Source organism: Drosophila obscura, unplaced genomic scaffold (genome assembly GCF_018151105.1).
Source record: "Drosophila obscura isolate BZ-5 IFL unplaced genomic scaffold, ASM1815110v1 contig_192, whole genome shotgun sequence".
Lineage (NCBI taxonomy): Eukaryota > Metazoa > Arthropoda > Insecta > Diptera > Drosophilidae > Drosophila > Drosophila obscura.
Genome location: NW_024542781.1, coordinates 3,607,593 through 3,635,217, shown reverse-complemented (window position 1 = coordinate 3,635,217; position 27,625 = coordinate 3,607,593). Strand labels below are relative to the sequence as shown.

The window sequence follows — 27,625 nt, the reverse complement described above, 5'->3', positions numbered from 1 at the left end:
TCCGATAGTTCAATCCGTTGCCAGAAAGCTTCATGCTTTGAGCTTTTACCAATCGGCTGAAGCCCGTTACTCGTTGGGTATTTTCAAAAACGATTTATTTAGCAAAAGTAAAAAAGGTTTCAACAATTTTGAAGGATACGTAGTAACGCAGGTTTTGTCAAGTTCTGTGGCTCTCTGGGGAATCATCGTCAGATTATGCTGTCAGGACTAGTTCTGTTCCTTGCCAATGTTACCCTCAGTCTTGCGGTACTCGGCCCAGTCCACAAAGCCATCGTTGTTGAGGTCCATGGACTTGAGAACATAGTCGATGGTATCCTCCAGGGCCTTGTCCGTGTATACGCTGCCAGTTTTGTGCTCATCGGGAGTTTCACTCCCATCCTCGGCAGGTTTCTTGCTACCATCTTCGACTGGAATGACAATGAATGTAATGTTAAACATAGCAACTTTATGGGAGGGGGCTGGGAAGCGCTCACCGAAAACCGCTAACAAATGTTTCTAGCTATGGATTTAGAAAGCTACTGGGGCAGGGGTTTAGATGTGGGAGGGGGATTATGATTTGTATTCGACTTTATTTGCTAGATCTGGTTTTACTTACAGAGAATTGCATGCGTCTATATAATAGGTCTCAAATTGAAAAAAAAGAGTTTTCCATTTAGTTATAGTTTTACTTCGATTTTTTTGCGTGTTTTTTCTCTTTTTTGTACAAAACCAACGTTCACACAATCAGTCTGTTTTTTGTTGCTGCTCTCAAGTTGCGCTTAAAAATTAGTTCATATCGAAATTAACTAAAATTATGACGTAGGGAAAACAAAATAAAACAAAGCAGTTAAAAATTGCACAAACCACTTCAGAGATTCGTGTGGACTATTCGAAAATAGGGAATTTTGTGTGAAAATATCTTGGAAGGATATAATGAGTTACAATTTGTTCAATGAAGTTTTCCGAGTGGAATGGAATGCTTGCAGCATGGTAAGTAGAATTGCTTTGGGAAAGGGTCTAAAACTCTGTCAACGGTTTGACAATGTCGACGTAATTTCATGATGTTTTCGGCGAAAGGAGTATGTGTTGCACGTCACAGGACTTAAGACGAAGACATAGTCAAGCTTGATTGATTAATGCAAACTGAACGGATCGAACGAACTATCTACTAATGAACCGGCTGCTGCTGCTGCTGTTGTTGTTGTTGCTGCTGCTGCTGTTGCTGCTTTTCAGAGGCCTTCTGCTGAGCCTTGATGAACTCCGGATAGTCTATGTAACCGTCACGCGATGTATCGTCCATTTGCAGGATGGGATCAATGAGGGCCACCAGCTCTTCATCGGAGAAGACTTTCTCCTCGACGTGCGGTTTCTCGCCGTTGGGCTGCTCCTTGCTGCCTTGCTCTGGAGTTCAGCGTTTGGGCAATGAGTGTTGTTATGTCGTATGCAAGATGGATTAGGATGATGTTTGAGCATGACCAAAACCAAAACCAGAACACACCGGAAACAGCCGAATTAAATTATTTTGTACGTGACGCATATGCAAAAAGAGGTAAAACAAAACACATGAGTCAAACAGAGCAGGAAATAGAACTGCAGACGCATATCAAAACACACAAAACCAGCATCCTCAAGAAAGAATCGTGCGATCTTACCGTGCCAGTGGATCAGGGACTTGATCAATTCACAGCCGTCCAGCTTGTTGTTGTTGTCCGAGTCGTGCATCTTGAAGTAGTGGAACTGAAGCTCCGCCTCAGACATTTTGCTCGTATCAATTGGCACCTGCATGTGCTCCTGGATGTGACTAGAATGTACAGTAGATAAACAACGATATGATAATTGCCGAGATAAGATAGCCGAGGCCCTAGCTGACTTACGCGCGCTCCTGTTGAATGTTGCCCGTGTTCAACACCTGCTGGGGCTGGCCGTGATTATGGCCACCCGCCTGCTGCTGGTGATGCACTTGTTGCTGTTGCTGTTGCTGATGCTGCTGTTGGTGCTGTACGGGCTGCAGCATTTGTGGCTGCTGTTGGATGGGTGGCTGCTGGTGTTGCTGCACAGGAACCTGCTGGTATTGCACAGGCTGCTGCTGCTGGACGGGCTCGTATTGCTGTGGAAGGGTTGACAGTCGGTCAGTGTTCTTGCGCCCTAGACTTGACTCCTACTCACATACTGCTGCGGCGGCACTCCAGGAGCGCCGTGACCTTGCTGCTGGTACTGCGGCGGCGGCGGCGGCTGGTGATGTTGCGGCACCTGGGGCACTTGTTGCTGCATACATCAGAGAATCGGTCAATTAAACAACTAGCAGCTGCTTGCACAATATCAGAAACTCACATAATGCTGGGGATTTACGCCGGGCGCCACACGTTGAGCGCTCGCCAGGCCCAGCACGGCTAGCAGCAGGACTGCTCTGAAATCTGGAAAATGCATCTGGATGGAAGTGCTAGATTCCAGCAAGGATTGGGATCAATTTCAGTCGGATTCCTCGGTTGCTAATCACCACGTCGCAAAGTCAAAACACACACGTACACAAAATCACCGCTTCTTCACCTTTTGCCAATCGCATCGGGGACAGCTGTTAACACCTATAGCCATTCACAATGGACATGAAAAATTAAATAGGAATTAATTGTGTAAAATTACCTTTTGTCGATGTTCTATTATGTATTTATAATTATTTTACGTTTTATTTAAAATCTGTTTAATGTCAGTTTGCGAGTTGTAGATTTTTTGAAAAACAAATGTGTTGGCTGGGACTGGTCACACTGGTTACATAGTAAAATCCTAATGTTATTGTTATTTTATAAACTCCCTTCAATGTTTGTTCGCCAAAAGGGGATTGGGTTGATGAAATATTTTGTTCAAGGTGCGTTCTCCTGGTTAAATAGAGCGGGGTTAATTAAGTTCGTTTTTTTTTCTCGGTATATTTACGGTATATTTCTGGGGTATTGAAGGACTGATAAAAATATATTTTCAGTTGTTTAAGTCCTAACTAGCTAGTATTAAATTAAATATTAAACCGAACTTCAAAATCGAGGAATATTAACGCATCTTGTCGTGTCCATCGGTATATTTACGGTATATTTTGATATTGACAAGGTATATTTCGGTATATTTCTGAGGGTCAGGCGGTATATTTTATCCATAACTCCGCGGTCATACTCCTTTCCGTAGAGCTGTCAAACGATTGATAGTTGAGCCATCGATAGTTTTGAATGTTTTGAAAAAACAATCGATACTATCGTGATAGTATCTTTTCTATTTTGGTTTTTATAAACTTAAGCAGAGTTTGCTCGTGTGAGACTTGTACTGGCTGTTCTGCTTCCGGTTCTTCAGGTTGTTCTCCGTTGTAATTAGTCAACATGTTTTCCAACAAAACGGCGCCTTGATCAGCATTGATCTGTAAACGAAATCCTTCTTTTTTGTATCGTGGATCCATAATGGTGGCAAGTCTAGTTGTTGAACGCTCTTCAAATGGGAAAAGCCTTTTTTTTGCGTTTTCCTGCAAAAAAAAACAGACCTGCTTGCCAACATTTGTCTCTAGATTGTCGTATTGCTCAATGGGACTTTGAACCAGGCCGTTTGATAAAGGTATTATAGCGCAACAACTGTAGCTCGATACTATCATGATTGTCGCAAAACCATCGATAGTAGCGGCTAGCAGCAAAACATCGATACTATCGATAGTGCCCTCGATGGCTTGACACCTCTACCTTTCCGCCTCTCCGTTTTCAACCAGCTGGTTCAGCGCTGCTCAAAATATAAAGATTTGAATATCTCGACCAGAGAAATTGCTAAATAATGGTAAATATCCATGATAAAGCATGGCAAGAACAGTTGCTAGTAGCTACAGACTATATGAAATACGAGCTATATAAAAGAAAGCGACGCACGTGCTGCGACATTCACCTTAACCTCACTCTCACTCTAACAAATGTCTTCCGCACCGACAGGCTGCTGCACCCAAGGACATTGAGAAGCCCCATGGCGGCGATTCTGCTTCAGTGCACCGCATCCGCATCACCCTGACCTCCAGGAACGTGCGTTCTCTGGAGAATGTGTGCCGTGACTTGATCAACGGTGCCAAGAACCAGAATCTGCGTGTCAAGGTGAGTCGGAGGCACCGATTTGGGACTATAGCACACCATGTGCACCCGCATTTACCTGGAGGCTTTGTGTTCCGACAGACGCTTAGCCTAGTCATTAATAAATGCCATAGAAAAATGCTAGAATCGGACATTATTCCCACATTGACTCGTCACAGTGTGGGAATATTATATGGTTCAAGCGACACTCGTCTAAAATCATATATGTAGAAGTGTGTGCTAATGGCGTTCCTTTTCTGTTTCAGGGCCCCGTACGCATGCCTACCAAGGTCCTGCGCATCACCACCCGTAAGACTCCTTGCGGTGAGGGTTCCAAGACCTGGGATCGTTTCCAGGTGAGTTATCCATAGGCATTTATTTTCACATTCATGGACAGATCTGATATCGTGGTTCGGTATTTAACCTGCCGTTGTACAGTATCACATTTGGTCTGCCCAGACTAAACGTGTTCTCATAGTCCTCTTTGTTGATTTTCCTTGGCAATTTGGCTCTCCGAATTCGACAATCCCTTCAGCTGAAAAACTTCCTCAGCACTACTGCGACCCCATCACTAATTTGAATCTCCATTTTCGTCCCCTTTCAGATGAGAATTCACAAGCGTATCATCGACTTGCATTCCCCATCTGAGATCGTCAAGAAGATCACGTCGATCAACATCGAGCCTGGCGTAGAGGTTGAGGTTACCATTGCCAACTAAGAACGGCTGATGTCCTTTTTCTACAAGTGAAAAAGTTTTCAAATAAAATCGAAAACTTTTCTTAAATATCTTCTGTGAACTTTATTGCAAATGGTTTTTTGTGCGAATTTCGTAGGGAAATGCATGTGTACTGGAATGTTTTCTAAGGGTCCCGGCCAGAATGCACTGGGCTGACAGTCTAATAGTAGTCTGGCACCGGTGCGCAAGCAATCTTGACAAAGTCTGCGTACCGCACATTGCTATTGCTGTTGACATTAGCCTCGCGGAAGATATTGTCTACCTCGCGCATAGAGAGGCCCTCGCCCCAGTTTTGGAGCAGGTTGCGCAGCTGCCGGGCCGATATGGTGCCCTTGTTATGCGGATCGGCAGCCTTGAAGGCGGCAATCACCTCGTCGGGCAGACTCTCCACCTTGGAGTGCTGATGCATAATGTCTAGAAAGTCGGCGAAGCTCATTTTTCCATTCTTCTGCTTCAGGTATGAAACCAGTTCTTGGATTGTCGGCGACAGACCTAGCGAGCGCATGATTACCTAGAACGACGCATTTAAGTCAAAGTGTGTGTCGTGCCGTGCATGAATACCGCTTACAGTTAGTTCGTCCAGATTGTTGATTTGGCCCGAACGGGCGAACAGATAAAAGCACTCGCGGAACTCTGCATTAGAGATAAGAAATGTTTTCAGAATGAAATCATCAAGGTGTCCCAGCAATAATTACCATCTATATCCTGTTCTTTGAAGTAACGTGCCTGTTCAGAATATTATGTACATAGAAAGTTGGATAGAAAAGAAATGGTTAATGGGAGCAGTCAAGTGGAAAGTGCAGTTGTAGAAAGCGATTCCGCCACTGTTTGGAACATTTAATGCAGCCTCGACTTACCATATCGAAGGAATTTTTACTGCACTAACAAATCAAACAAATTAACAATAAATAAGCTAAACACAATGGACGAAAAATGCAAATGAATAAATAAAAATTAAACGAAAACAGGCAGCAGATAAGTGTGACCCCAAGGTATACAGAAAATATGTCATCGACTATCTACAGGTGTCAGCATCGATAGGTGCTATCGATAGTTAAAATCAAATCGTCTAAAGAATTAACATATATATTATTTTTAAAATTTGTAATCAGACAAACAAAAAAAAAACCAACAGATTTTAATTAAAATGTATTTTGTTGCGCACAATTACACAAGTCAGAGCACACTGTTGTATTTAAATATTAAAACAACATCATATAGTTATCGTACAATTAAAATATTTGCCTCCACTTCCTTGCATACAAAATCTGAAAACTGCACCTGATGATCTTAAAAACTAAGTACGTCCTCTCCTCATCAAACAAGAATTTATAGTAAGTATTATATGCGTGGCGAGCCCTCCATCCATAGAGGCAGGAGCCGCTCAAAATTATTTTGTGAACATCATCAAAAACTATGAAATAAATCTTAAAAAAGCAATAGGCTAATAATTTGTGTCCAAATATTGTAGATAGTCGAAATATTAGTTGCATTTGTGTTGGTTAGGTCTGTGGTTAGATAGTTAATGGCCATTTCGCTATTTGCGCGTCTCTGGCTAATGGGCATTAAAGCGCTTCCGTCTCATCATAGACACACATATTCATAAGTACGTCGCTGCATCTGGATAGCACTATTGCACATTTATTATGGACTCGCGGCCCTTGCCAACGCCCACCCAGCGCACTGGCACGCTCAGCTCTTTCTCCAGGAAGCGAACGTAGTGTTGTGCGTTCTCCGGCAGCTCCTTGAAGTTGCGTATGTGCTCCGTCGACGTCTGCCAGCCGGGGAGGACCGCGTACTCCACCTCGATGTTGCCCAGCTCGGCAATGGTGCCCGGGAAGTGATCCAGTTTGTCACCATTCGCCTTCTTGTAGCTCACAGCCACCTTGATATCCGGCAGCGTATCGAGGATATCCAGCTTGGTAAGGCAAATGCACGTGTAGCCGTTCACCAGCGAGGTGTACCTAAGCAATGGTATGTCCAGCCATCCACAACGGCGCTTTCGCTTCGTGGTCACGCCAACTTCAAAGCCGCGCGTCTGCAGCAGATCACCAATTTCCTGAATATCAATGGAATCATTTAATAAGCGACTCAAATCTCTTTGCCTTTGGCAATTCACTCACATTCAACTGCTCGGTGGGGAAGGGACCGTCACCCACGCGTGTCGTGTAGGCCTTGACCACGCCAATGACCTCGCCAATGGTCTGAGGGGGCAAGCCCAGACCGGTGAGGACGCCGCCAATGCTGCAGTTGCTGCTGGTCACATAGGGATACGTGCCAAAGTCAATGTCCAGCATGGCCGCGTTGGCGCCCTCAACCAGGATGGTCTTGCCGTTGCGCAGGGCGGTGTGTAAGAAGCAAATCGTGTCCTTGACATAGGGACGAACCTTCTCTGCGTAGTCCCTGTAGCGGGTCAATTCCGCCTCAACGTCGACATTTATCGATGGGAACAGCCGCAGATGTGTGGCCACAATCGACTTGAACCTGAAGCAAACATCAATAAATTACAACCAGCATGAGGGGGTCGGTGATGATTCGGCAGGCACTGGCACTCACTTGTCGCTGAACGCATTAAAGTCGCCCAGGAGCTCGCCTACACGGATGCCGTTGCGAGTGGCCTTGCTGGAGTAGGCCGGACCGATGCCCTTCTTGGTGGTGCCCAGCGACTTGCCGCCCTTCTCAGCCTCCTGCATGCCATCCACATGCTGATGGAAATCAAACACCAAATGCGCCCGATCCGAGATGATCAGCCGGTGCTCCAAGTGCTGCAGGCCCTTGGCCTCGTTCTTCAGCACCTCATCGAACAGCGAGGGCAGGTGGATGACAACGCCATTGCCTGCAAGTGCACAAATAAATATTAGTTTAGAGCTTTGGGTATATCTGGGGGATCTCCCTACTTGCTGAAACTGCACACTTTATGGGTAATAAATGTGCAAGCTATTACGTCTAGCAGTCATGTGACTGCCTCTGCCGTACGCCTTACATAAAGGCACTACAACTGTACTGCCTGTACTGCATTCCCATTCCCCCGACATTCTCTCAGGTTCAGTTGCTCTCGTTTCTTAATTGGAAAACTTGTTCTCGGAACTTATTTCCTATATTTTAATGCCGGATACAAGGTTCATCTGAACCAAGGTTCAGAATGGAAACGGTTGCCCAATTCGATCAAACACAATCTAAACTCCGATGCAATGCTGCAGAGACCCACTAAAACTTGCTAACGCTCGTATCTAACAAGTGCTTACACGAGCTGTTACTAGTATAGCTGTTATCTAGTAGTTTTTATGGTACATTGAGTTTTTATTTGATACATACATGTGTACATATGTTCACTAATTTCGTTGAACTGTGGCTATTTATTGTTGGTAGAGCTTGCCCATCTGCTAACTTAACAGAGAATGCAGGCGGAATCAAGTGGTTTGAATTTTCCTGAGAATCTGTAAAATATCACGCATATCTTTCTACATTCTGACAATAAATTTCATAACAAGCTGACGACGAGTTTCGAAGAATATGGAAACGATTCGGAATTCATAATGCCTGGGCACGCGAGCTGGCTCTGCGAACGGCTGATGTACAAATTGGGCATGGAGTAAGTTGGAAATTAAAAATAATAAGCTAATTGCCTGATTAGAATAATTTGTCCCCCCACCCGTTGCGTTTGATTGTGTGGGTGGGTGGATGGATGGTTGGTTGTATGCGAGTGTGTGTGTGTGTGTGTTTGTGTGTCATAAACGATATCTAAACAGCAAAAGCTCTCACATCACCACCAAAGCCAACAGACACACTCAACAGCTATTTCAATGGGTTTTCTTTCTTTGTGTTTGTTGGGGGGGGGGCTCTGTTCTGATTATCTCATAAATTAGTCTTGTGACAAGCGATGAGAATGCACAATTTGTTGTTGTTGTTGTTGTTGTCCTGGTAAACAATGTCACCAACCACAACATCGATTAAACTTTGCAGCGCAGAAGAGCAGGATAAAAGTAGCCAGGAGAGAGATATACTCGTGAATAAATTGTCAATAACGACCTTGGTGACGTCATTGGCAGCACCACCAGGCACAAGCGTAACCAACTTTTCCGCTTAACTTTGATTAAATTATTTCCATTTTCCCACCGCCCACACATTCACGAAAATAGAAAACCTTTTATTTTCATGGGCGAGCGATATCAAAGTCGAAAAACAGATCCATCTGACTGACCCGCAAGCCAATGTCAATGATGCACTATATCTTGCCAAAAATTCCTTCATATACTGCATGTGAATATATGTACATATGTACATGTGTACATACATATGTACATATATTAGTATTTTCTCGATACATTAAATTTCGCGAGGGAAAAACTAAACTAGAAACAAAATAAACGAAGAGGCACATGTGCATGCATACATACATTTTTTGGTACAGTGGAATATCTATTGGCGGATAACATTAGTCTTACTTTCAGCATCGACCACTGCTCGCTCGACCTTCATTGTATAAATGTCGTTACATTTTCGTTAAATTTAAAATATGAAAATCAAAAGTGAATGGGTAAGAAATCGTTAGCTTACTTTCCAATTTAAAACCCTTCTTGCTAGAGATTTTTCTTGCTTGCCTTAGCCTTAATTTGCATTTCTTGACTCGATGGATCCCATGGTATCATTCTGATCCTGGCCTCTCAAAACTTACCAATGACCGAGATGCACTTCTCGTTCACGACGCCGCTCGGCAGTAGATGGAAATCGAATTCGGTGCCATTGGCCACCACAGTGTGTCCAGCATTATTGCCGCCCTGTGTGAAAAAATTAAAAAGAAAAAACAGGTCAGAAAATCCGCCAAATGGTATAGTATATCAACCCATCCATATAAAACACATACATATGTATAAAGATTGTATTAATATTGATATACAAAATTAGCATTGTTTGTTTGGCTTTTGCGTGTGTTATGGCAGAGAAAAACAAAACCTGTGCGAAATGAAAAATAAATAAAATATTCTTATGTCAATTGAATAACACCCGTTCCGTCCCGTGTTTCGGCACATTTCGGGCGGCCATCAAATGTGCCCACGTGCCCCACACTGTGTCGCATGAAAACGAAAACGTTCCACACACACAGATACCTATAACTATCGTAAAGAATTTCAGAGATACGCCAACACCCCAGGCCAGGTTGACGCCAGAAAGAAATTTTATTTGTTTTTCTCTTTCGTTTTGGCAACTGTACAAAATTTCTTGACTTTTGCTAATCTAACATTATATTATATACTGTAAAAAGCATAGCAAATGAAAAATGTGTGTGGTGATTAGCGGAGAAAGAGAAGAGTGAAAATTCTGGAACCTTCACAAATCATTGTGAAAAAGCAAAAACAAGACAATCAAAAAAATGTTTACGCAGTCCCAGTAACAGACCATACTACTCGTATAGTAGAGCTTTCTGTTCCTGAGCCATGATAAGATACGAGAAAATGGCGAGCCAAGATTATAGTCCCATTCCCAGTTCCAAATACAGACCCCGACCCATACCCGTCCATGGCCTTTCACTGCGCAATATGCGTAATCGGAGTAGCCGAGAGGCGTGTCAGTCGTGTGACTCAGTCCACAGAATTATCAGTTATATAACAAAGCTGCTCTGATAAGAGGGCTTCAGCTCTGCATTGTTGCTAGGAGATGCATTAACTTACATTGTGCGCCAAGAGGGGGGAAACTCCATTTCCTATCGTTCGTTGAACTAAAATAGTTCTGGGTTCAAGCCCAAACGGATATCAACAAGTTGTTATGGGGACATAAACCATCCGGCATGGCACGCAATGGTCAGCTCCAACGACAACAAAAAAGAGAGATTTACTAGGGATTCCGGGAATCTGCATTGATAAGAAACTAGTGCTCGGCTAAGACTGCATGCGCCCCTGTGGGGATGATGATGCCGGGTCGCGGCAAGTGTGTCTCGTCTCTGTCATGAGGTGACGACGGGGCATGGTGAATGATGTTGGTGGTTATGTAAACCTGGTCTGGCTGGTGGTTCGGTTCTGCTGAGCAAGCACAACAGATGTGGATGTGGGAATAGCACAGCGGAAAGGAATTAACGTCAGTCGAGGGCGAGAGAGCGTGAGACAGAGAGCGAGAGAGCACAAGTGACGAATTTTGGTTGGCAGACTCGCTGACGGAATACACACACACACTTATGTATGTGTTATATGTAAGCGATTCAAAGCAGGGAATAGGAATGAAAATGGGCAAGGTATAGTGAATAAAGAAGGCAAGGCAGTTCCGGATACTGTACTGAATTATGCTAGAAATAATTTTGGAGAAGCGTTACAGTTCAACCATGTGCAGATGATGCATATGGGATGAAACCGGAATTCCTTACCTTCTACATAATATACCCTGGGACCCGGAGCACAAACATGCGCTGAGCTACATACAAACACTTGAGCAAGCACAGACGCCGACACATACACAGCCACATGGCGGGCACAGAATTGATAAATACAAATGAGAAAGCATGCGGCGGCGATAATAGTTGGAAAAAAGCCCATCTACTTGTGAAATACTCAGATGCTGAGGCGGCAATGACAGCCGGGGGGAAGCGGAATTGGATGTCCTTCAGACAAGGATGTCAGGAGGCTACAGCCGCTGTGTTATCAATCACTCTCTTTTACCCCCCAGAGATTGGGTCGGTTACTCACCTGACACCTGCACACGATGTCCACTTCGGAGGCCAGCATGTCCACCACCTTGCCCTTGCCCTCGTCACCCCACTGGGCGCCCAGGACAACGTCCACTTTGGACTTGTACATTTTCGTCCGTCCTTGGTGCAATTTCTCGTAGAGATTGCCGTTGATGGCGTTTGTTGTTGACATTGCGACGACTAAACACGGAAAACAGGCGACACAGGAACCACAGAAACACGTTGTGAATGATTTCCGTCGCGCAGCGCAGCGAAATTAGACTCGGCTATTCAATATATACCCGCGATTTTGGTTTTTGGTTCATTATGCACTTGTACAGATGGGATACATATATCAATAGCGATAGTTTTGTGCGATAGACGAAACATGTCTGAATTTGGCAGAAAAATTAGAATATTTAGGGAATGAAACGGGCTTCATATGGGAGATCGGACAGGGACAGGGAGTAAATTAAAATACCTACATACATAAAATCGAGTCAGTAGTATAAGCTTTTTTAGTTGATTGGCATCACATTAAGGATTATCAACAGGCCCCAATGTCACTATCGATACTATCGTTCTTTTGAACCTGTATTCTTCCGCTTAAAATCAGCCGTTGGCCGAAATGTTCTTAATAGTGATTGTCTAACCGGATTAAATAAGTTTTTGTGGGATTGTTGGTTTGGCGGCAGAAGTTATTTATGCAATTTTCGTTTGCAATCCAATAATATGCCCATACCCTATGAATAATTCTACCATGAAATATAAAACAAATTGTCCCTCTGGTCGCACTAAAAACGCGTTGCCAGCTGTTTGGATGCCGCATTTTTTTGTTAAGACCGTGAATTTTTTTATTTTTGATCATGTCGGAGGCAGCTGAAAAGTGTCATTTGTAAGTAGAGGCACCTCTTTCAAGATGTAGTATTTATATTTAACTTCCATTGCAGCTGCCATGCAGTGCCATTCAAGTACAGCTGCCCCAAGTGCAATGCGCTGTACTGCAGTGTTGCCTGCTACAAGTCGCAGACACATCTCAAATGCTCCGAGGAGTTCTACAAATCCTGCATACAGGACGAGCTAGCCGGTGCGACTACGGCGCCCGAAAGCCAACAGGACATGAGAAAGATCTACGACATATTGAAGCGTATGCGGGAAACGGACGCTGGCTTCAATCCCAAGGACTTTGACGCAGACGGACTGGACAACCCGCTGGGATCGGACAATGAGGAAGGACAAGAAGATGATGATGATGAGGAAGAACCTGGCGATGAAACAGAAGAAGCATTTGAAGAGGAAGTGGAGGAGGACATTGCTGCGCGCCTGAAGGGCATCGACATCAACGACGCTGATGAGGTTTGGAGCCGCCTAACACAGGAAGAACAAGGCGAGTTCCAGAAGCTAATTGCCAGCGGGGACATCATGAAGCTCATGCCGGACTACAAACCCTGGTGGGGCAAGGCGAAGAACTCTAAGATTGTGGAAATTCCTGCACCAGGAGAAGCCAAAAAAACAGACGACTCCATACCCGAAATCCAAGAGAATATACCAAAGTTCTCGGATATTTGCCAGAAGACGCCGTCGCCCTCTCTGCACTACAACCTGTGGAACATCTTGAGCGCGTATGCGTGCGTGACCCGCTTCTACGCCGGCGAGCATCAAACCAACGCTAGCGAGGCTGCCGCACATCTAGTGAATCTCAGCGCTACCCTCAAGTACGGCACCAACTTCGAGGACGCTGAAGACGCCATTATCTCGGTGGAAATGGAGGCCATCACTACGGGCAACGGCCCAGCGGGCGCTGCGGCAGTGGGTAGTGCCGGTGTGGGCACAAACTTCTTCGTCGAGAGCAGGGAACAGTTGAAGCAGGATGCCCGCCAGCTCATGGGCACGCGGGACCACAAACTGGCCGCCCTGAGCGACATCCTCCGCCTGCTGGAGCAATGCAAGGCGCTGATCAACCGGAAGGCTTCGCAGGAGGCCGGGTTCCAGAAACTGTTTGCCCTTGCCAGCGGCAGCGTGGAGCTGAATCGAAGCAAAGTGTCGCAGTTGGCGAAGAAAATCAAGTTCTTGCTTTCGTATGTCATGAGGGAAGAGGTCCTCTGAAATATAAGTCAAAATACACATACACATTCATATTCATATTCAAAATCTTGTTTATTTTTTGTCTGGCTAAATTTGTGTTCCCCATGTAAAAATGGACCATCTGATTTCATCTGGGGCTGTTTTCGTCCGTGGTATGATGCAATCTCTAATGTTAATTTTTGTAAGTATTTTAGTAGGAGTTACCAATGCATTGATAGTTATCCTGAGCCAAACCATAATTTTATTCCCACTTACGTTACATTTCATTCCCACTTACGTTTTATGCCTTATGTGTTTAAACTATACTTTGAATCTTGAGTAGAATCTTGTAGAAAATTGATTTATCTATCGGATAGGAGTATAGTCAGGGCTGAGAGTTTTAGCTTGCTAGTAATTTCAAAGGGCATAATAAAGTTAACGAATATGATATCCGATCGTGGACAGAGAACGATTAACCCATTGTCGACCAGTGGGTATTTCAATATATGCACGAAATAGCGCACAACTAGCGCTGTTCAGTTGAAAGATATAGCACGATAGCACGATTTTTTTTTGTAAGTAAAGAGGATGTATAGTGGACCTACAAGGAGCATTTAATTTAATGGCGGTTAAGTGGGTTATTTAGTTTTGCCTCAGTATATTTACGGTATATTTTGAAAGTGACAATGTATATTTCGGTATAATTCTGAGGGTCGGGCGGTATATTAGATCGATAAATCCGCGGTCACACTACACCGCACATAGTTTTTTTAGTTGGGAACTCGGTACTACGCTTTTTACGCTATTTTGTTATTTGGTAGGTCTTCGCACCTTGTCCTAAAATAGGGAATTTTGTTCCTGCCCCCATCCCGTGTGCTTAATTAATTGAAATGCGCACACGTACGGTTTACTTTGGGTGTAGCGGAATTTCAATGCGTGTACTCCGTGGTTGTGTGTGTGTGTGTCTGTGCGCTGTGGTGGTGTGTGCATAGGTGTGAGTCTGGCAACAACAAAATCCCATCGGCCAGCAAGTGTTCTTCGTACGCTTCGCTTGTTAATAATTAAAGCAAAAAAGGAAACAATTTGCTGTGCGCACAGAGGAGATCTCTCTCCCGCACTATCTCGTCGTTGCCTTATGTAAGGTGCCTGGATAGAAATGCAATTATTTACTGTTAATAGGCCTAAAAAGAAAAAACACCCAACGAGAAGTTCAATCTTTAAGATAAACGAGTTTCGCTTATCTTCCCTGTGTGTTTGTGTTTGTGTGTGCTGTGCTGCTTATCTATCTCCACAAATATGCGAAGTATGCGTCAACCTGTTTCGTATACTTTCTGTTGAAAATTTCTACTGCTCCAGCGCTGGTGGAGCCGCTGCAGCAGCAGCAGCAAATCCCAAATACCTCGTCCAAACCAATGCTAAATAAGTAGTAGTTATGACTGCATGCAGCTAAATTTATAACCGCGCAAGCGAATCACCAGAAAAACCTGATGGAAATACTATAAAACACCGTAAGCAATACCGATCGCGAAGCTACGGATGGCAATGACAACAAAATAGTTGCTTGGCCGATGGATGACGCCCAAAATCAAAGACATGTCAGACGTGTTGTCGCTGTAGTGTGTGTGTGTGTGTGGACGATTAAATTCCCTATTCAATGATGCACAATGTACCCCCCATTATCCATGCTAGTCATTGATGATAACATAACAGCTACTTTAACAATGTGTTTTTGCTTGCATGTGTGTGTCATTCGTATATGAAGCAATTGCTGCATTTGTTTACAAACAGCTGATGGACGGACGGACGGACGGACGGACGGAAGTGCTGGGAAACCAACTTCTCCCCATTTAATCACTGATAAGATAAGGAATTTTCCTAATTTCGACTATTGTCTACTGAGACGTTATCGATATTCTAGTATATGTATACGCAATGAGGATTACGTAAAGTGGAGCACTATCAATGACTCAGAAAAGTAAATGTTGCCTTATCAATGTTGGCGCTAGAAAAAAACCATTCAAAGGAATGCGTTCAAGATATATGTATGTATCTGATCCATAAAAAAAGTATACGTTTAGTGAGACAGCAGTACGCACAGCTATTAAGGTCAGACTAAAAATTAAACCATAATCAACTTCAAGGCTGATTCCGATTTTGGTTTTAGGTGGGCTGGGCTAGAGTGGCCGATCGCATTCCAGCACGTTGCAATGGTCACTCTTGTTCTTGATTACGCATTACAAATGTCTTGTATACAATTTCAGCAACAATTTGCCCTCGTATTTAGTGAATTAAGTGCTTACGAGTGCTAGTTTTGGCAAATTCTGCATTTTATGGTTTTACATAGACTTTCTAAACTAATTCCCTCTTCTGCTAAACTTCTGAAATACTTACGTTCATACACACATACATATGTACATGCAGGTTTCCAGACTAAACTTTTAACCAAACAATTAATATACAAAGCAATCTTCCTCCCATATATATGTAAGATATTGTTTAACAAACAATCGCCGCATAAAGTAATTTGTTGGCCTAAGATAAACCTACAAGTTGCTCTTATAACCAAAGAACATGGTTGTTGTTTTTTTGTGTTGTATGAGTGATGTTTACGGCCAAAGAGAGAGAGACGTAGAGAGAGATTTCTATTTACGTAGCTCAAATAATTTATGATTATATCGTTCTGCCCCCTCCCCCCTTGTCGTTTCGCGTGTGGTACTTGTTGATTGATTCATTTGATTAATTTATAATTTAATGGCATCCTCCATACCTCGAATTCACAGGAAATGTCCCACCACAGCGATGATCAGCTCTTGCAGGCTGGAAGCGATTCCTTCTGGGAGCCCGGCAACTACAAACGCACCACCAAACGCATCGAGGATGGCTACAAGTGAGTTGCAAATAGAGTACCGTCGTCCACCCTCCCCTCCCCTCCCCTATGTCACTCTGTCAACGGTTGTACCACAACGGTGTTGGGTCATTGCCAGCAAACCAGTTTTCATTGTTGTACCCATTATAACCCACTTGGGGGGTATTATCATTTTGTTCAAATGTTTGTACCGCAAAGAAGGAAGAATCGTTGACGCCATAAACTATATACATATAATATATATATTTAAACTATATACATATAATATATATATTAAATCTAGTTAAACTATAGGTCTGCCTATATTTTTTTATTTAATTATCTATAATTCGCATATAATATTATTCCTTGAATATAATTGTACCCCAGGGTACATAAGCTTCGATTCCCCGAAGTGAACCTTTCTGCATTGTTATTAATTTGATTTTATCTCCATCTCTCTCTTGCGCAGACTCTGCAATGACCTACAGCAACTGATTCAGGAGCGAGCCGACATCGAGAAGGGATATGCAAAAAGTTTGCGCGCCTGGTCAAAGAAATGGGGTGACTTCATTGAGAAAGGTAAGCAATCGCAGGCAGATCAGGTGGGATTGGGATTGCGATGAAGTGGAGTGAAGATGGAGTGTTTTAGTTAGAGTGCTGTGGGTGGTAACTGTGGAATAGGACATCCATCTTCTTCTCTCGCACGCTGTGTAGCCATGCTATTTGTTTTACACATTCATTCACGCCCTGGTAGGTGGCGGGGGCCCAGTGGAGTGCGCCAGTGACCTGCTGCTGGTGATAGCGACTGCGTCACGTTGTCTTCCCACCGCTGACTCCTGCCCCTCTGCCCCTGCCGCTGCCGCTGCCTCCTGGCCCATGGCTACCTCTGTTCCTATTTGCCACATTCTGTACATCATTCTGAGCATTGTTGTTGCCGTTGTGCGATAAGTGGCTTAAGCTATTAATGGGCTTTTTGTTGTTGTTACCTCGTTTTTTGTCCACTACCATCGACTGAGACGGTGTGATGGAAGCAGCGGCTGAGGCATTGCACAGTGGTACCAAACTGCACGACTACTAAATGAAATATTTTAATGATGAGCGCTGCGGGAGCTCTGCTATAAATACTAGAACTTAGCCTCGGAGTTTTCGCTCTTTGATGGGTTAACTTCTCTAGTTTTTTTGTCCTTCATAGGATCTATAAACAGTTTTCGAAAGAATTTCATTGAGATAACAATTGCAAAAAATCTGCAGATGACTTCGATTTCGAAAGGTCTTTTGAATATTTTTTATGAAAGGAATGTTGTAATAAGCGCCTAACTTGTTGTCATTTTATTCTTGTGAATGTTTTTCACTCCCAGACGCACAAGCGAATGAAGCAAAAGAGAATGCCCTAGAATTGCAAAAACAACATACATTGCGTGTGCATTGATGGTCGACTCGAATTTCGCTCATAAGGATTCTTGTTCTTCTGGTTGGATTTCTCCCAAATGAAAAAAGACAGCCCACTGGCAGAGTAGCTCAAATTAACACAAAATTGTTCAAGCTTAACCATGATTTCGTCATAATTTGTTGATATATTCCTATCATATTTTTATGTATGTATGCCGTTTCAAAGTTTTTTTTTCTATTACCAAAAAAAACCCTAAACCCATAAATTGGGGGTTCGCCCTAGCCATTTTATTTGGATATCCGGCACAGTGTGCGTAGAGCGCTTCTTCGCGAAATGAAATCGAGTACACAGCGCTTGCAAAGTTGGTAACCGCTTTGCCTCATTGCTGGCGGCTGTTGTTGCTGTCCACTTTCACAGTAACCAGCAAAAGCCAATTGCAAAAGCGGCTACTTCTACCACCGCCGCCTACTCCCGGCCACTTCCACTGCCTACTCTTCTGCCATCCCCACGTATACATATACAAATACGAATACGAGCGGAATTTGCCTAGTTTTGCGTCTAGCCAGAGTCAGAGGCAACGGATGCAGAAAGGCAGAGGCCGAGACAGAAGCAGAAGCTCCAGCTAGTGTCCATCCAGACTAGACCAAACCGGCACCAAAGCGTCGCTTGAAATGGTTTCAAAAATCAATGCGACGGGGAAAATAGAACGAGTTATTTCTGTGCTAAGCGTCTCAATTTCTATATATCTCTGAGTGTACGAGCATGTGTGTGTGTGTGTGTAGTGGCATGGATAGGGGCAGGGGGGCAGTGGGCATCCGATTGAGAATAGTCTCTCGTTAGTCAAACGAGTTTCGTGCATTTCCAATTATAACACGAGCATCATATAAATTTTGATTACAGTTTGCGCTCTTTGTTAGCGCCCAATAAAAAATGCCAAAAATGTGAGGTATTTTTCGACCCACTCCGGCACACAGACACATCCATGCATACATAAATATGGATGTACGATCGCACGATTGCCGAGAAAACGAACCATACCCATACCATACAATCCGATATTCTCGAGCACGCTCCTCGACTCGCGAACGGCTTGGGTGCTTTGAGGTGATTAGATAAAACGTAGAAGTGCTCCCCAACGTAATGGTTCGTGTTCAAAACGCTGTAGGGCAGAGATGACGTCAACCGTAGGCAACAACCGTATAATCTATAAATAATTGGGGATCAGTTTGTGTAAGAGATATGCTTGATTGGTTGCAGGGCCGGAATACGGCACCACCGAGGCGGCCTGGAAGGGTGTGCTGACGGAGTCGGAGCGCGTCTGCGATGTGCACATGAAGATCAAGGACAGCCTGTGCAACGATGTCAATAGCCAGATCAAGACGTGGCAGAAGGAGAACTACCATCACACGCTTATGCAGATCAAGGAGCGCAAGGATATGGAGGATATGTTCAAGAAGGCCCAAAAGCCGTGGGCAAAGCTGCTGGCCAAGGTCGAGAAGGCCAAGGCCGACTATCACTCGGCCTGCAAGACAGAACGCAGTGCAACCAACCAAGAGCGCAATGCCAATGCCGACAGTTCGCTGTCCCCTGATCAGGTAAATACTCGAATATCATAGATAATCCTTGGAATATGCCTATGCTAATGTGATTTGTTGTCTCTTGTTGCAGGTGAAGAAAATGCACGATCGCGTGCAAAAGACCAAAGATCAAGTGCAAAAGTGCCGCGAGAAGTACGAGCAAGCCATTTCCGAAATCACCAAATTCAATTCGGTTTACATTGAGGAAATGACATCTGTGTATGAAAAGTGCCAAACCATGGAGAAGACGCGGCTGCTATTCTTCAAGGACATATTGTTCAATGTGCACTCGAGTCTGGATCTCACCAAAGTGCAAAGGTTCGTTGCGATTTTCCTCCGTTTGTGTGTGGCTTAATTGAATCGAATATTGTTCGCTTTCCTTTGCAGCCTGCCCCAAATCTATGACGAATTCTATCATACGATCAACAATGCGGACCAGCAAAAGGATCTTAAGTGGTGGTCAAACAATCATGGTATTAACATGGCCATGAATTGGCCAATATTTGTGGTAAGTTGTATGCCCTGTCCAAAATCTCTGTTGAATCTGTTTAATAGGGTTACTTTCTGCATATTTAGGAATACACCGAGGAGTTCCGCGACATTGCCAAGGGCAACAAATCAAAAGAGGCACTGCCGGCGGCACCCATTACGCTCATCAATCAGCGACCTGTTGCCGAAGAGGGCATCCACGTAAGACAACTTAGGAACTCATTGTGCTATGTATTTTCATATATGCTAATCGTGAGTCTGTTCTCCTCACCTCACTTCACAGGAATACCACTCCACAAATAGTCTCAAGAAGAGCAACAGCGCCGGAGGCAGCGCTAGCAGCAGAGCGAGTGGCAAGAGCGAACAAGCGGCAACGCCATCTTCTGCCACAACAACTGAAGCCAGAACGTCAGCGGCGCCGGCAGCCGTCGGCTCGACGACAGCAGCAGCAGCAGCCACAGTAACAGCAGCGTCGTCAGCGGGAGCGGGAGCGGGCGCGGCAGTGGTAGCACCGAATCGCAATCCGAGCGTAACGTAAGTTGAAACATTTTGTATTGTTTTGAATTACGATACACCCGCCTGGTCCCACAGACACAATTCGCGTTGAAGCGCTCATTTTCATTGAACTAATTGATTTCAATTCGTGTACTCTCACACAAAACATACAAACCCGTGCAGCAATGGCAACGGCAAAGTCGATTCCAATCCATTCGACGAGGAGGAGGAGTGGGATGAGGCCGACAACGTGCTGGTCGACAACGGTGAGCCGGGCGTGCCAGTCAAAGCGTTGTACGATTACGAGGGCGCTGAAAGTGATGAGCTCACATTCAAACAAGGTGGGTGAAGCCTTCCATCTGACCAGATCTGCTTCGTTTCTAATCTGGTTCCCTCTCCCTATCTTTCTATCTTTGTATATGGCAGGTGAAGTTTTTGAAAAGCTTGAAGATGAGGACGAGCAGGGCTGGTGCAAGGGACGCATGAATGGGCGCGTTGGCTTATATCCGGCCAACTATGTGGAACTTTGTTCCGCGTAAGCGGATAACTCTGGCAGCGGGATGGGCAGCAGCCGAAGTCGTTAAACAGATATATGAATGCATATACTTACGTATATAAATATATATATATATAGAAATAAACCGAGGTTAAATACGCTTTACGGAATAATGCGTATACAGTAAAACAGTCGTTGATGAAAATATTACCATACATATGTATTAGAATTTGTTACGAGCAATCGACTCACACTTACTCGTATAGTGTGGGGCATTTAAGGTACGACGCAGCAATGGCTATCCTACCAATCAAGAAATCAACCAACAAACCTACCAATTAACTCACCAACCGTAGCAGCCCGACACAAATGCGAGCAAAAAAACGTAGCTAAAAACGTCGTCATATGAAGGAACAACAATAAGTGTAAGCGTCAAACATATAAAATGACATTACGAACTAAATGTATTATGTAGTTTATGCTATGTATAACAAACTGAAAGTGAAATTATGTATTGTATTGTATTTTTTGTCAGAATGTGGTCGCATTTTTATCCACTTGTTGGGCCGTTCGTTACCTTTTAGTGGTCGGCCGGCCGGTGCGAGCGGAGCGACCGCCCTGCCAGATTTCGATATTGTACATGCATAGCATTTGTAATGCGTTTCTTGAACATTTTATTATTTATGAAGTTTTGTGTATACATACGTACATATTGGATTGTGTATACGTATATTATTGTACATGTACATTTTTAAATGACTTAAATTATTGAAATAAAACCCACAATAAACAAGATATGCGATGGTTCTATCTAGTTAGGGAAAGGTGTCAATTATTTGTTTGTGGTAGTCACCAACGTCGTATCCAGGGTTTCGCGAAGGGGGTTCCAAATCATATAAAATAACTTTACAAAAAAAATGTCCGATGTATATTCAACTAAAAAGTATGGTAAAGGTTGGGCAGCTGCCCCCCTGCCTCCCCCTAGGTACGAACTTGGTAGTAACTCATAATTTTCTTCCTGCTCTCTTAAGTATTATACACACATGTTAATTGAACTGTCAAAAAAAATATGAGACATGATTTGTATGAGCGGACGAACGACGGGTATATCAATCTACATATTTCAACCTCAGCATCAGCCACTACGGAAAAGAAGATCAATAAAAGTGTAAACAGCTCTTAAGACTAAAATTCTCAAATTTTTTACACGTATTATTTATTATTCCGTACCTTAAGATTTTCTATGAAAAAAGGTTTAATTTATTTTGTAAGGGAGAGGGCCCGGTTGTGTACATTTTTGTTATTGCCTCATAACTTTTGACCAATTGCATATTATACAAACATATGTGTACCAATTTAAAGCTAGAGGTATTAGCTAACGATCAGTGAAGAACTAAATTGATTCCTTCATTCAGAATTGTTTTATTAAGAATTTAGGGAAGTAACCTTTTTTGGAAAAAAGAGAAGGATCGTGTGAGTCACTTCTTGGGACGCGACTCTATTTATACCCGTACTCAGTCAGTATATACATTTTTGAGCTTATGATTTTTTAGAATTTTAGAATTAAAAAAAAATTTTACATTTACATTTTTTGTTACATCTGTTATCTACATCTTCATCTACTATGTATGTATATTATACATATAACATGTATATTATACATGTACCATTTAGATTCTACATCTCCTCTGCTAGAGGGCGCTCGCGCACTGAACGAGGCAGAGTGTGCGAGACAGAAGAGAATGAGTAGCGTGTCTCTTGCTGTAGGAGGCGGGGGAAGCAACTGAAAATGAAGTTTTCCATTCTGGCTATAATTATGATCCGATCGGATTCAGATTCGGCAATCTGGTAGATATGGACATTCTCTACGATACTGCGTTTTCAGTTAAAATTGTGCCTGCCAAAGATTTTCATCCTTTGTGGTGGCGGAAGGGGTTGGGGCGAAATGTTGAAATACACTTGTAGCAGTGTGATATCAGCTCCTATAGACTCTAAAATCTAGGCGCTCATCAAGATAGACAGACAGACATTTACCAGAAATACAAAAATACAGACAGGTGCAAAAATCCTGATCATCGTCCGAAAGAGCCTTGGTTTGCTTTGCTTCTGGTTTGGCTAATGATGCCTTCCGTCCACGCTTTTTCTGGGCAGAAACAGATGCTTGCATTTTTTTTTTAACTTCGAATGTTTCTTAGCTGCTTTTTCCTTCAAAGAAACAATGCGATCAGGAGAAGTAAGCTCGGAGCTTTCCATCGGCTTTCTACCACGCTTCGAAGGCTTCTGTGGTGTAGCCCTTTGCAGAGGACCAATTTCTTCCAATAGTGATAAGCAGCTGGTTGAAGATTCACAGTGGTTTAAATGTCATTTATTTGTACTACATTACCATTAACAACGATATTATGCAGTTTCTCAACCAAATACACGCATTAAATACAAAAAAACAGGGTGTCCACAATAGGTATCATTTTCCAAAAAACAAAAATAAATGTGTTTTGCATCTATTTTGGTTAAAAACGAAAATAATTCACAAACTACAATGACCATACTACAAGGAAAGCGAAACACCAAAAAGATTGGAAAAGATTGACATTTATTTTTTCGCTCTTCAAAAATAATAAAATTTACTTTTAAGTTTTTTCCATTTTTATACCCATAATTAAAAAAAAACGGTAGGGGTATATTAGATTTGTGGTAAAAGTGGATGTGTGCAACGCAAAGAAGTAAACGTTTCCGACCCCATAAAGTATATATATTCTTGATCAACATCAATAGCCGAGTCGATAGAGCTATGTCTGTCTGTCCGTCTGTGAGTCTGACCGTCTGTCCGTCTTGTTTGTCGCCTAGATCTCAGAAACTATGAGAGCTAGGGCAACCAAATTTGGTTTCCAGACTCATGTGATATAACACTGCTACAAATGTATTTCAAAATTTCGCCCCGCCCCCATCCGCCAACACACGGGACGAAAATCTGTGGCAGGCACAATTTTAAAAATACGATAAAACTAAAAACGCAGTATCGTAGAGAATGTCTATATCTACCAGATTGCCGAATCTGAATAAGATCGGATCATAATTATAGCCAGATTGAAGAAATTAATTTTCAGTTGCTTTTTCCGCCCCCTGCAGTAAGAGACCCGCTACATAGATGTAGATGTATAATCTATATAGTAGATGTAGATAATAGACGTAGCAAATATATGTAAAATATAAAAATTTTTTAATTCAACAATTTTAAAAAGTCATATGCTCAAAAATATATATTCTGACTGAGTACGGGTATAAGTAGAGTCGCGTCCCCAGAAGCGACTGACACGTTCCTTCTCGTTTTAAATAGAAATAGATAGTTGAATATGTTAGAAAGATTTTGTGAATTAACTTTTATCAAGAATAAAATTTTTTTAATAAAAAAAATAGTCATAGAAAACATTGCTTAAATACATCTAAGTTAATGAAAATTTATGTTAATTGGGTCAATTAGTTGTCGTTCAATAAACTTAGACGATAATATCGCGACAGATTTATATAAAATGTATATTAACAGACATTTAATTTTTTAGTCTCAGTGTACCTTGTCAGTAAAATGCACATTAAAAGCTTTTTCATGATTTATATGATTTCCTTGTCCTCCATGTAACGTTTTGCACTTTGGTCTACTGCATTAAAACAAGTTCCCTATTTATAATAGTTTCCATATCAACACGCGGCTTTTGATTGCAGATCAAGGATGTGTTTACCGATGTACCTTATGAGGTCAGACACGCTTTCTTCTGTCTGCTAAATAAATTTACACGAATTTCGTTCGTTCGTTTTTTTTCCGAATTGTTTTTATAATTATGCATTATAACTTAAGCGAGAAAATAATGTATCAAAAAACGTTTGCATCCGATACGCGAATTCTTCGCTTCCCTCAGAATGCATAAGGAATGTGTCCTGGAAAGAAATTCATAAGAACTTCTTGTATAGGTTATCAATACAACAAATGAAGTTCCTAAGTATTAGGTCTGTATACGTAAAATCAAGTTAATTTCAACATGAAAATAATGTTATTAACATTATACTGATCAAGAATACGTACATATGTATGTATACGAATACGTACTTATGAGTGTATGTATGTTTATATTTTTGCTTATTATCTAAATTAAGACCTGGTGTAAAAATTAGCATATTCAAAAACAAATTCCATTGTGCTTGACTCAGACTTAATAGTTTGCCAGAACGTTCCGCTTGGGTAGAAATTGCATCTATGTAAGTATCGTTTTGAGCTATGAATATGAAACGTGCGATTAAAATGTTTATGGTCACGATCCTTAATATTGTGGAGTGCGATTTATTATATACTGTATAGAGAGAGGGGTTTGCATGGTCGCAATGCTGTGTTGCTTTCAAGCTGTCGAAGCGATAGTACTCTAATGCGTCACTGGTAGATAAATATTCTAGCAGTTGTACTAAGAAGCGCGAACAGTTCGGACATATCGGCTCCGAATATTTGTATTTATTTTTTGTCACGAAATTACTGTTGATAAGTGCGAGGCGAGGGCATGTTAAACACTAAATACCAACTAATTCCGACTGACGAGCATTCGCCCAAGGAGAAGAGTTCTGCAACATGGATAGTGAAGTTAGCCCTTATATTTGTGGGGCTCTTTACTCTTGCTTTCTACACTTGGAGTCCCGTATTAGTTCAACCAGAGTCCAGTACGTCCACTACTCCGGGAGCGAATGAGGCGTTAGCAAAGTGGGAAGCGAATCGTACAACCTCTGTCTTTGAACAGTCTACCACCGAAAACGAACACTCAACCACGACCAATGAAAAGTCAACCACGAATACTGAACAGTCAACCACGAACTTAGTCTTGGAACAGCAATTGACAGCAAGGACCACCAAAGCATCAAAGTCCGAGGAAAAAAACAATAGATTCTTTGTGAATACGCCTCAGTGTCAAATGCCCTATCTAAACCCCTTCTCCAGAAATATCTTAAATGTGTACCACAGGAAACGCTATGTAGTGTGTGATAAGAGACCGGACATGCTGAAAGTCAACTACAATGAAAAAGATCGGACCTACGAACTGCACATGAACAATGCCAATTTAACATGTTGCTACAAGCAGATCTTGAGAGCAGGAGTTCGGACAAAAGCTGACTCTCAGTACAAGTAAGTGCTAAAGGTATACTCAGAATTATGCATCCAAAGAAGGTAGTCATAGATCATTATTTGTGCAGGCTGCTTCCATGCGTTACGTTCCCCCAGGATTTTGTGGTACCCAACCACGTGGAGGCAGTGATCACTGAATGTCGTCGGCCAAACAGTTCAAAAGTCCTGCAAGAGGATGGTTTTAGTTTTGTGCATCCACGAAAGCCAGACCCAGACCCCACGCCTTCATCGCCTGCTGATGGAGGTGCGGAGAGAAGGCCCAGCGTCCTGCTCTGGGGCATAGATTCGCTTTCACGCATGAACTTTGAGCTAACCATGCCATTGACGTTCAAGTATTTCCGGGAACAGCCGTGGTACGAGCTGCAGGGTTATAACAAGGTTGTTAAGCGTTGTATATCATGCTCGTAGATTCGTTCCTTAATGGATGGCTTCTGTTTCTGCAGATGGGCGACAATACCTTTCCCAATCTGATGGCCGTCCTCACGGGCTTCAACCAAACCCGATCATATTCTAAGTGCCGACCAACCGCAGTGGGTGGGCTGGATGCCTGTCCCATGATCTGGAAGAGCTTCAGGGCGAAAGGCTACGCGACCGCCTATGCCGAGGACTGGAGTAGTTTATCGACATTCGATTATCTGAAGATGGGTTTTCGCACGCCTCCCACGGATGTGTATGGACGCCCGATGATCCTGGCCCTGGAGAAGGAACTGACGAAGAGGGTTATAAAGAACATACCATACTGCTTGGGCCGAAGGTCTGCCGCTGAGTACATCTACGACATGGCCGAGCAGTTTACAGAGGTTCACAAGGATCGTAAGTTCTTTGGCATGTTTTGGACCAACTCTTTCAGCCACAACGACTTTTCCATGCCCTCCGCCATGGATGCCAGAATGGTCAAGTATATGCGCACACTCGACCACAACGGGATCATGAACAACACCATTGTCATCTTCTTCAGCGATCATGGCAGTCGATTCGGGGTGCTGCGCAAGTTAGACAGCGGTTTTCTAGAGGAGCGGCTGCCGGTTATTTACATGCGTATCCCCAAATGGATCCGAGACAAGTATCCGGAGTTCTTGCACAGCTTGAAGGCAAACAAGAACCGGCTGACTTCGCCCTACGACATTCATGCCACACTCAAGCACATCTTGGAACTGGACACACCCGCGGAACAGTTGCCACGACCCGAGGGGTGTCCCACCTGTCACAGCGTCTTCGAGGCGGTGTCCTTGTCCAGAAACTGTTCCCTCGCAGGCATCGACGACCATTGGTGCGGTTGTGTCGGCTTCACGGAGGTTCCCGCTACAGATCCAATGGCCAGGACGATAGCTGAGCAGATAGTGGAGACCATAAACAAATTTCTGACTGGCCTGAAAGGCACGCAAAAGTGTCAAACTCTGAAGCTAGCCAAAATATCGTCCCTTCACAGGAAAGGTAATTCAAATATCTATCTGGTAGGGCTATCCATTTCCCCCGGCGGTGGTTTCCTTGAGGCCTCTGCCCAGTGGAACCCCAAGACCGAAAGAATCTCCACTACGGTGAGCAGCATTAGTCGGCTGGACTCCTATGCGACACAGTCGCAGTGCGTTCGTGTGAAGGAAGCAAAGAAGTTTTGTGTCTGCAAAAAATAATCGGGTTCGATCAGCACCGGGCAAC

At 43.2% G+C, this 27,625-nt stretch overlaps 7 protein-coding genes across 10 annotated transcripts; 4 read left to right on the top strand and 3 right to left on the bottom strand.

Annotated features, from left to right (window-relative positions):
- Positions 1-80: 80 nt before the first annotated feature.
- LOC111065619 (GATA zinc finger domain-containing protein 10) lies at positions 81-2,711 on the bottom strand. Of its 2 annotated transcripts, none has more exons than XM_022353869.2 (6): positions 2,620-2,711; positions 2,311-2,561; positions 2,146-2,244; positions 1,854-2,086; positions 1,632-1,780; positions 81-407 (listed from the first exon to the last, which is right to left on the bottom strand). In XM_022353869.2, exons 2-6 carry the CDS (start codon positions 2,404-2,406, stop codon positions 208-210), a joined length of 777 nt encoding a protein of 258 aa, XP_022209561.1. In that variant the 5' UTR covers positions 2,407-2,561; positions 2,620-2,711; the 3' UTR covers positions 81-207. The 2 variants fall into 2 exon arrangements, with proteins under 2 accessions (XP_022209561.1, XP_022209560.1); XM_022353868.2 differs by lacking the exon at positions 81-407 and adding an exon at positions 645-1,380 and having other exon boundaries at positions 2,620-2,710.
- Positions 2,712-3,670: 959 nt separating this feature from the next.
- On the top strand, positions 3,671-4,845 carry LOC111065525 (40S ribosomal protein S20). Its single transcript, XM_022353746.2, has 4 exons — positions 3,671-3,780; positions 3,930-4,085; positions 4,328-4,417; positions 4,666-4,845. Exons 1-4 carry the CDS (start codon positions 3,778-3,780, stop codon positions 4,777-4,779), a joined length of 363 nt encoding a protein of 120 aa, XP_022209438.1. The 5' UTR covers positions 3,671-3,777; the 3' UTR covers positions 4,780-4,845.
- On the bottom strand, positions 4,836-5,794 carry LOC111065524 (calmodulin-like protein 4). Its single transcript, XM_022353745.2, has 4 exons — positions 5,655-5,794; positions 5,493-5,523; positions 5,366-5,430; positions 4,836-5,308 (listed from the first exon to the last, which is right to left on the bottom strand). The coding sequence occupies exons 1-4, from the start codon at positions 5,655-5,657 to the stop codon at positions 4,958-4,960; spliced, it is 450 nt and encodes a 149-aa protein (XP_022209437.1). The 5' UTR covers positions 5,658-5,794; the 3' UTR covers positions 4,836-4,957.
- Positions 5,795-5,933: 139 nt separating this feature from the next.
- On the bottom strand, positions 5,934-11,749 carry LOC111065523 (adenylosuccinate synthetase). The gene is made up of 5 exons (XM_022353744.2): positions 11,472-11,749; positions 9,473-9,575; positions 7,354-7,633; positions 6,921-7,281; positions 5,934-6,856 (listed from the first exon to the last, which is right to left on the bottom strand). Exons 1-5 carry the CDS (start codon positions 11,643-11,645, stop codon positions 6,428-6,430), a joined length of 1,347 nt encoding a protein of 448 aa, XP_022209436.1. The 5' UTR covers positions 11,646-11,749; the 3' UTR covers positions 5,934-6,427.
- A 488-nt stretch (positions 11,750-12,237) lies between these two features.
- On the top strand, positions 12,238-13,596 carry LOC111065587 (zinc finger HIT domain-containing protein 2). Its single transcript, XM_022353825.2, has 2 exons — positions 12,238-12,347; positions 12,403-13,596. Exons 1-2 carry the CDS (start codon positions 12,319-12,321, stop codon positions 13,556-13,558), a joined length of 1,185 nt encoding a protein of 394 aa, XP_022209517.2. The 5' UTR covers positions 12,238-12,318; the 3' UTR covers positions 13,559-13,596.
- On the top strand, positions 13,575-21,606 carry LOC111065586 (protein kinase C and casein kinase II substrate protein 3). Of its 3 annotated transcripts, none has more exons than XM_022353821.2 (10): positions 13,576-13,718; positions 16,297-16,403; positions 16,834-16,943; positions 19,012-19,349; positions 19,423-19,649; positions 19,719-19,839; positions 19,908-20,021; positions 20,104-20,354; positions 20,499-20,656; positions 20,742-21,606. In XM_022353821.2, the coding sequence occupies exons 1-10, from the start codon at positions 13,650-13,652 to the stop codon at positions 20,852-20,854; spliced, it is 1,608 nt and encodes a 535-aa protein (XP_022209513.2). In that variant the 5' UTR covers positions 13,576-13,649; the 3' UTR covers positions 20,855-21,606. The 3 variants fall into 3 exon arrangements, with proteins under 3 accessions (XP_022209516.2, XP_022209513.2, XP_022209515.2); XM_022353823.2 differs by lacking the exon at positions 13,576-13,718 and adding an exon at positions 14,239-14,333; XM_022353824.2 differs by lacking the exon at positions 20,742-21,606 and having other exon boundaries at positions 13,575-13,718; positions 20,412-20,580.
- A 3,746-nt stretch (positions 21,607-25,352) lies between these two features.
- LOC111065510 lies at positions 25,353-27,625 on the top strand. Its single transcript, XM_022353723.2, has 3 exons — positions 25,353-25,969; positions 26,038-26,347; positions 26,413-27,625. Exons 1-3 carry the CDS (start codon positions 25,353-25,355, stop codon positions 27,598-27,600), a joined length of 2,115 nt encoding a protein of 704 aa, XP_022209415.2. The 3' UTR covers positions 27,601-27,625.

What these genes read in the sequence shown, in the direction of transcription:
- LOC111065524 (XM_022353745.2), bottom strand. An exon ending in CAAAGAACAGGATATAGATG is followed by an intron (nt 5,431 to 5,492) that starts GTAATTATTGCT and finishes TCTCTAATGCAG; the next exon opens with AGTTCCGCGAGTGCTTTTAT. An exon ending in ACAATCTGGACGAACTAACT is followed by an intron (nt 5,309 to 5,365) that starts GTAAGCGGTATT and finishes GCGTCGTTCTAG; the next exon opens with GTAATCATGCGCTCGCTAGG.
- LOC111065523 (XM_022353744.2), bottom strand. Translation starts at nt 11,645, where the DNA reads ATGTCAACAACAAACGCCATCAACGGCAATCTCTACGAGAAATTGCAC. An exon ending in ACATCGTGTGCAGGTGTCAG is followed by an intron (nt 9,576 to 11,471) that starts GTGAGTAACCGA and finishes TTTTTCACACAG; the next exon opens with GGCGGCAATAATGCTGGACA. An exon ending in GAAGTGCATCTCGGTCATTG is followed by an intron (nt 7,634 to 9,472) that starts GTAAGTTTTGAG and finishes GTGCACTTGCAG; the next exon opens with GCAATGGCGTTGTCATCCAC.
- LOC111065510 (XM_022353723.2), top strand. Translation starts at nt 25,353, where the DNA reads ATGTTAAACACTAAATACCAACTAATTCCGACTGACGAGCATTCGCCC. An exon ending in AAAGCTGACTCTCAGTACAA is followed by an intron (nt 25,970 to 26,037) that starts GTAAGTGCTAAA and finishes TTATTTGTGCAG; the next exon opens with GCTGCTTCCATGCGTTACGT. An exon ending in AGCTGCAGGGTTATAACAAG is followed by an intron (nt 26,348 to 26,412) that starts GTTGTTAAGCGT and finishes CTGTTTCTGCAG; the next exon opens with ATGGGCGACAATACCTTTCC.
- LOC111065587 (XM_022353825.2), top strand. Translation starts at nt 12,319, where the DNA reads ATGTCGGAGGCAGCTGAAAAGTGTCATTT. An exon ending in GCAGCTGAAAAGTGTCATTT is followed by an intron (nt 12,348 to 12,402) that starts GTAAGTAGAGGC and finishes CTTCCATTGCAG; the next exon opens with CTGCCATGCAGTGCCATTCA.
- LOC111065619 (XM_022353868.2), bottom strand. Translation starts at nt 2,406, where the DNA reads ATGCATTTTCCAGATTTCAGAGCAGTCCTGCTGCTAGCCGTGCTGGGC. An exon ending in GCGTAAATCCCCAGCATTAT is followed by an intron (nt 2,245 to 2,310) that starts GTGAGTTTCTGA and finishes TGATGTATGCAG; the next exon opens with CAACAAGTGCCCCAGGTGCC. An exon ending in GTCCCTGATCCACTGGCACG is followed by an intron (nt 1,381 to 1,631) that starts GTAAGATCGCAC and finishes GCTGAACTCCAG; the next exon opens with AGCAAGGCAGCAAGGAGCAG.
- LOC111065586 (XM_022353821.2), top strand. Translation starts at nt 13,650, where the DNA reads ATGGACCATCTGATTTCATCTGGGGCTGTTTTCGTCCGTGGTATGATG. An exon ending in TGAATTGGCCAATATTTGTG is followed by an intron (nt 19,840 to 19,907) that starts GTAAGTTGTATG and finishes CTGCATATTTAG; the next exon opens with GAATACACCGAGGAGTTCCG. An exon ending in TTGCCGAAGAGGGCATCCAC is followed by an intron (nt 20,022 to 20,103) that starts GTAAGACAACTT and finishes CTCACTTCACAG; the next exon opens with GAATACCACTCCACAAATAG.
- LOC111065525 (XM_022353746.2), top strand. An exon ending in ACCAGAATCTGCGTGTCAAG is followed by an intron (nt 4,086 to 4,327) that starts GTGAGTCGGAGG and finishes TTTCTGTTTCAG; the next exon opens with GGCCCCGTACGCATGCCTAC. An exon ending in AGACCTGGGATCGTTTCCAG is followed by an intron (nt 4,418 to 4,665) that starts GTGAGTTATCCA and finishes GTCCCCTTTCAG; the next exon opens with ATGAGAATTCACAAGCGTAT.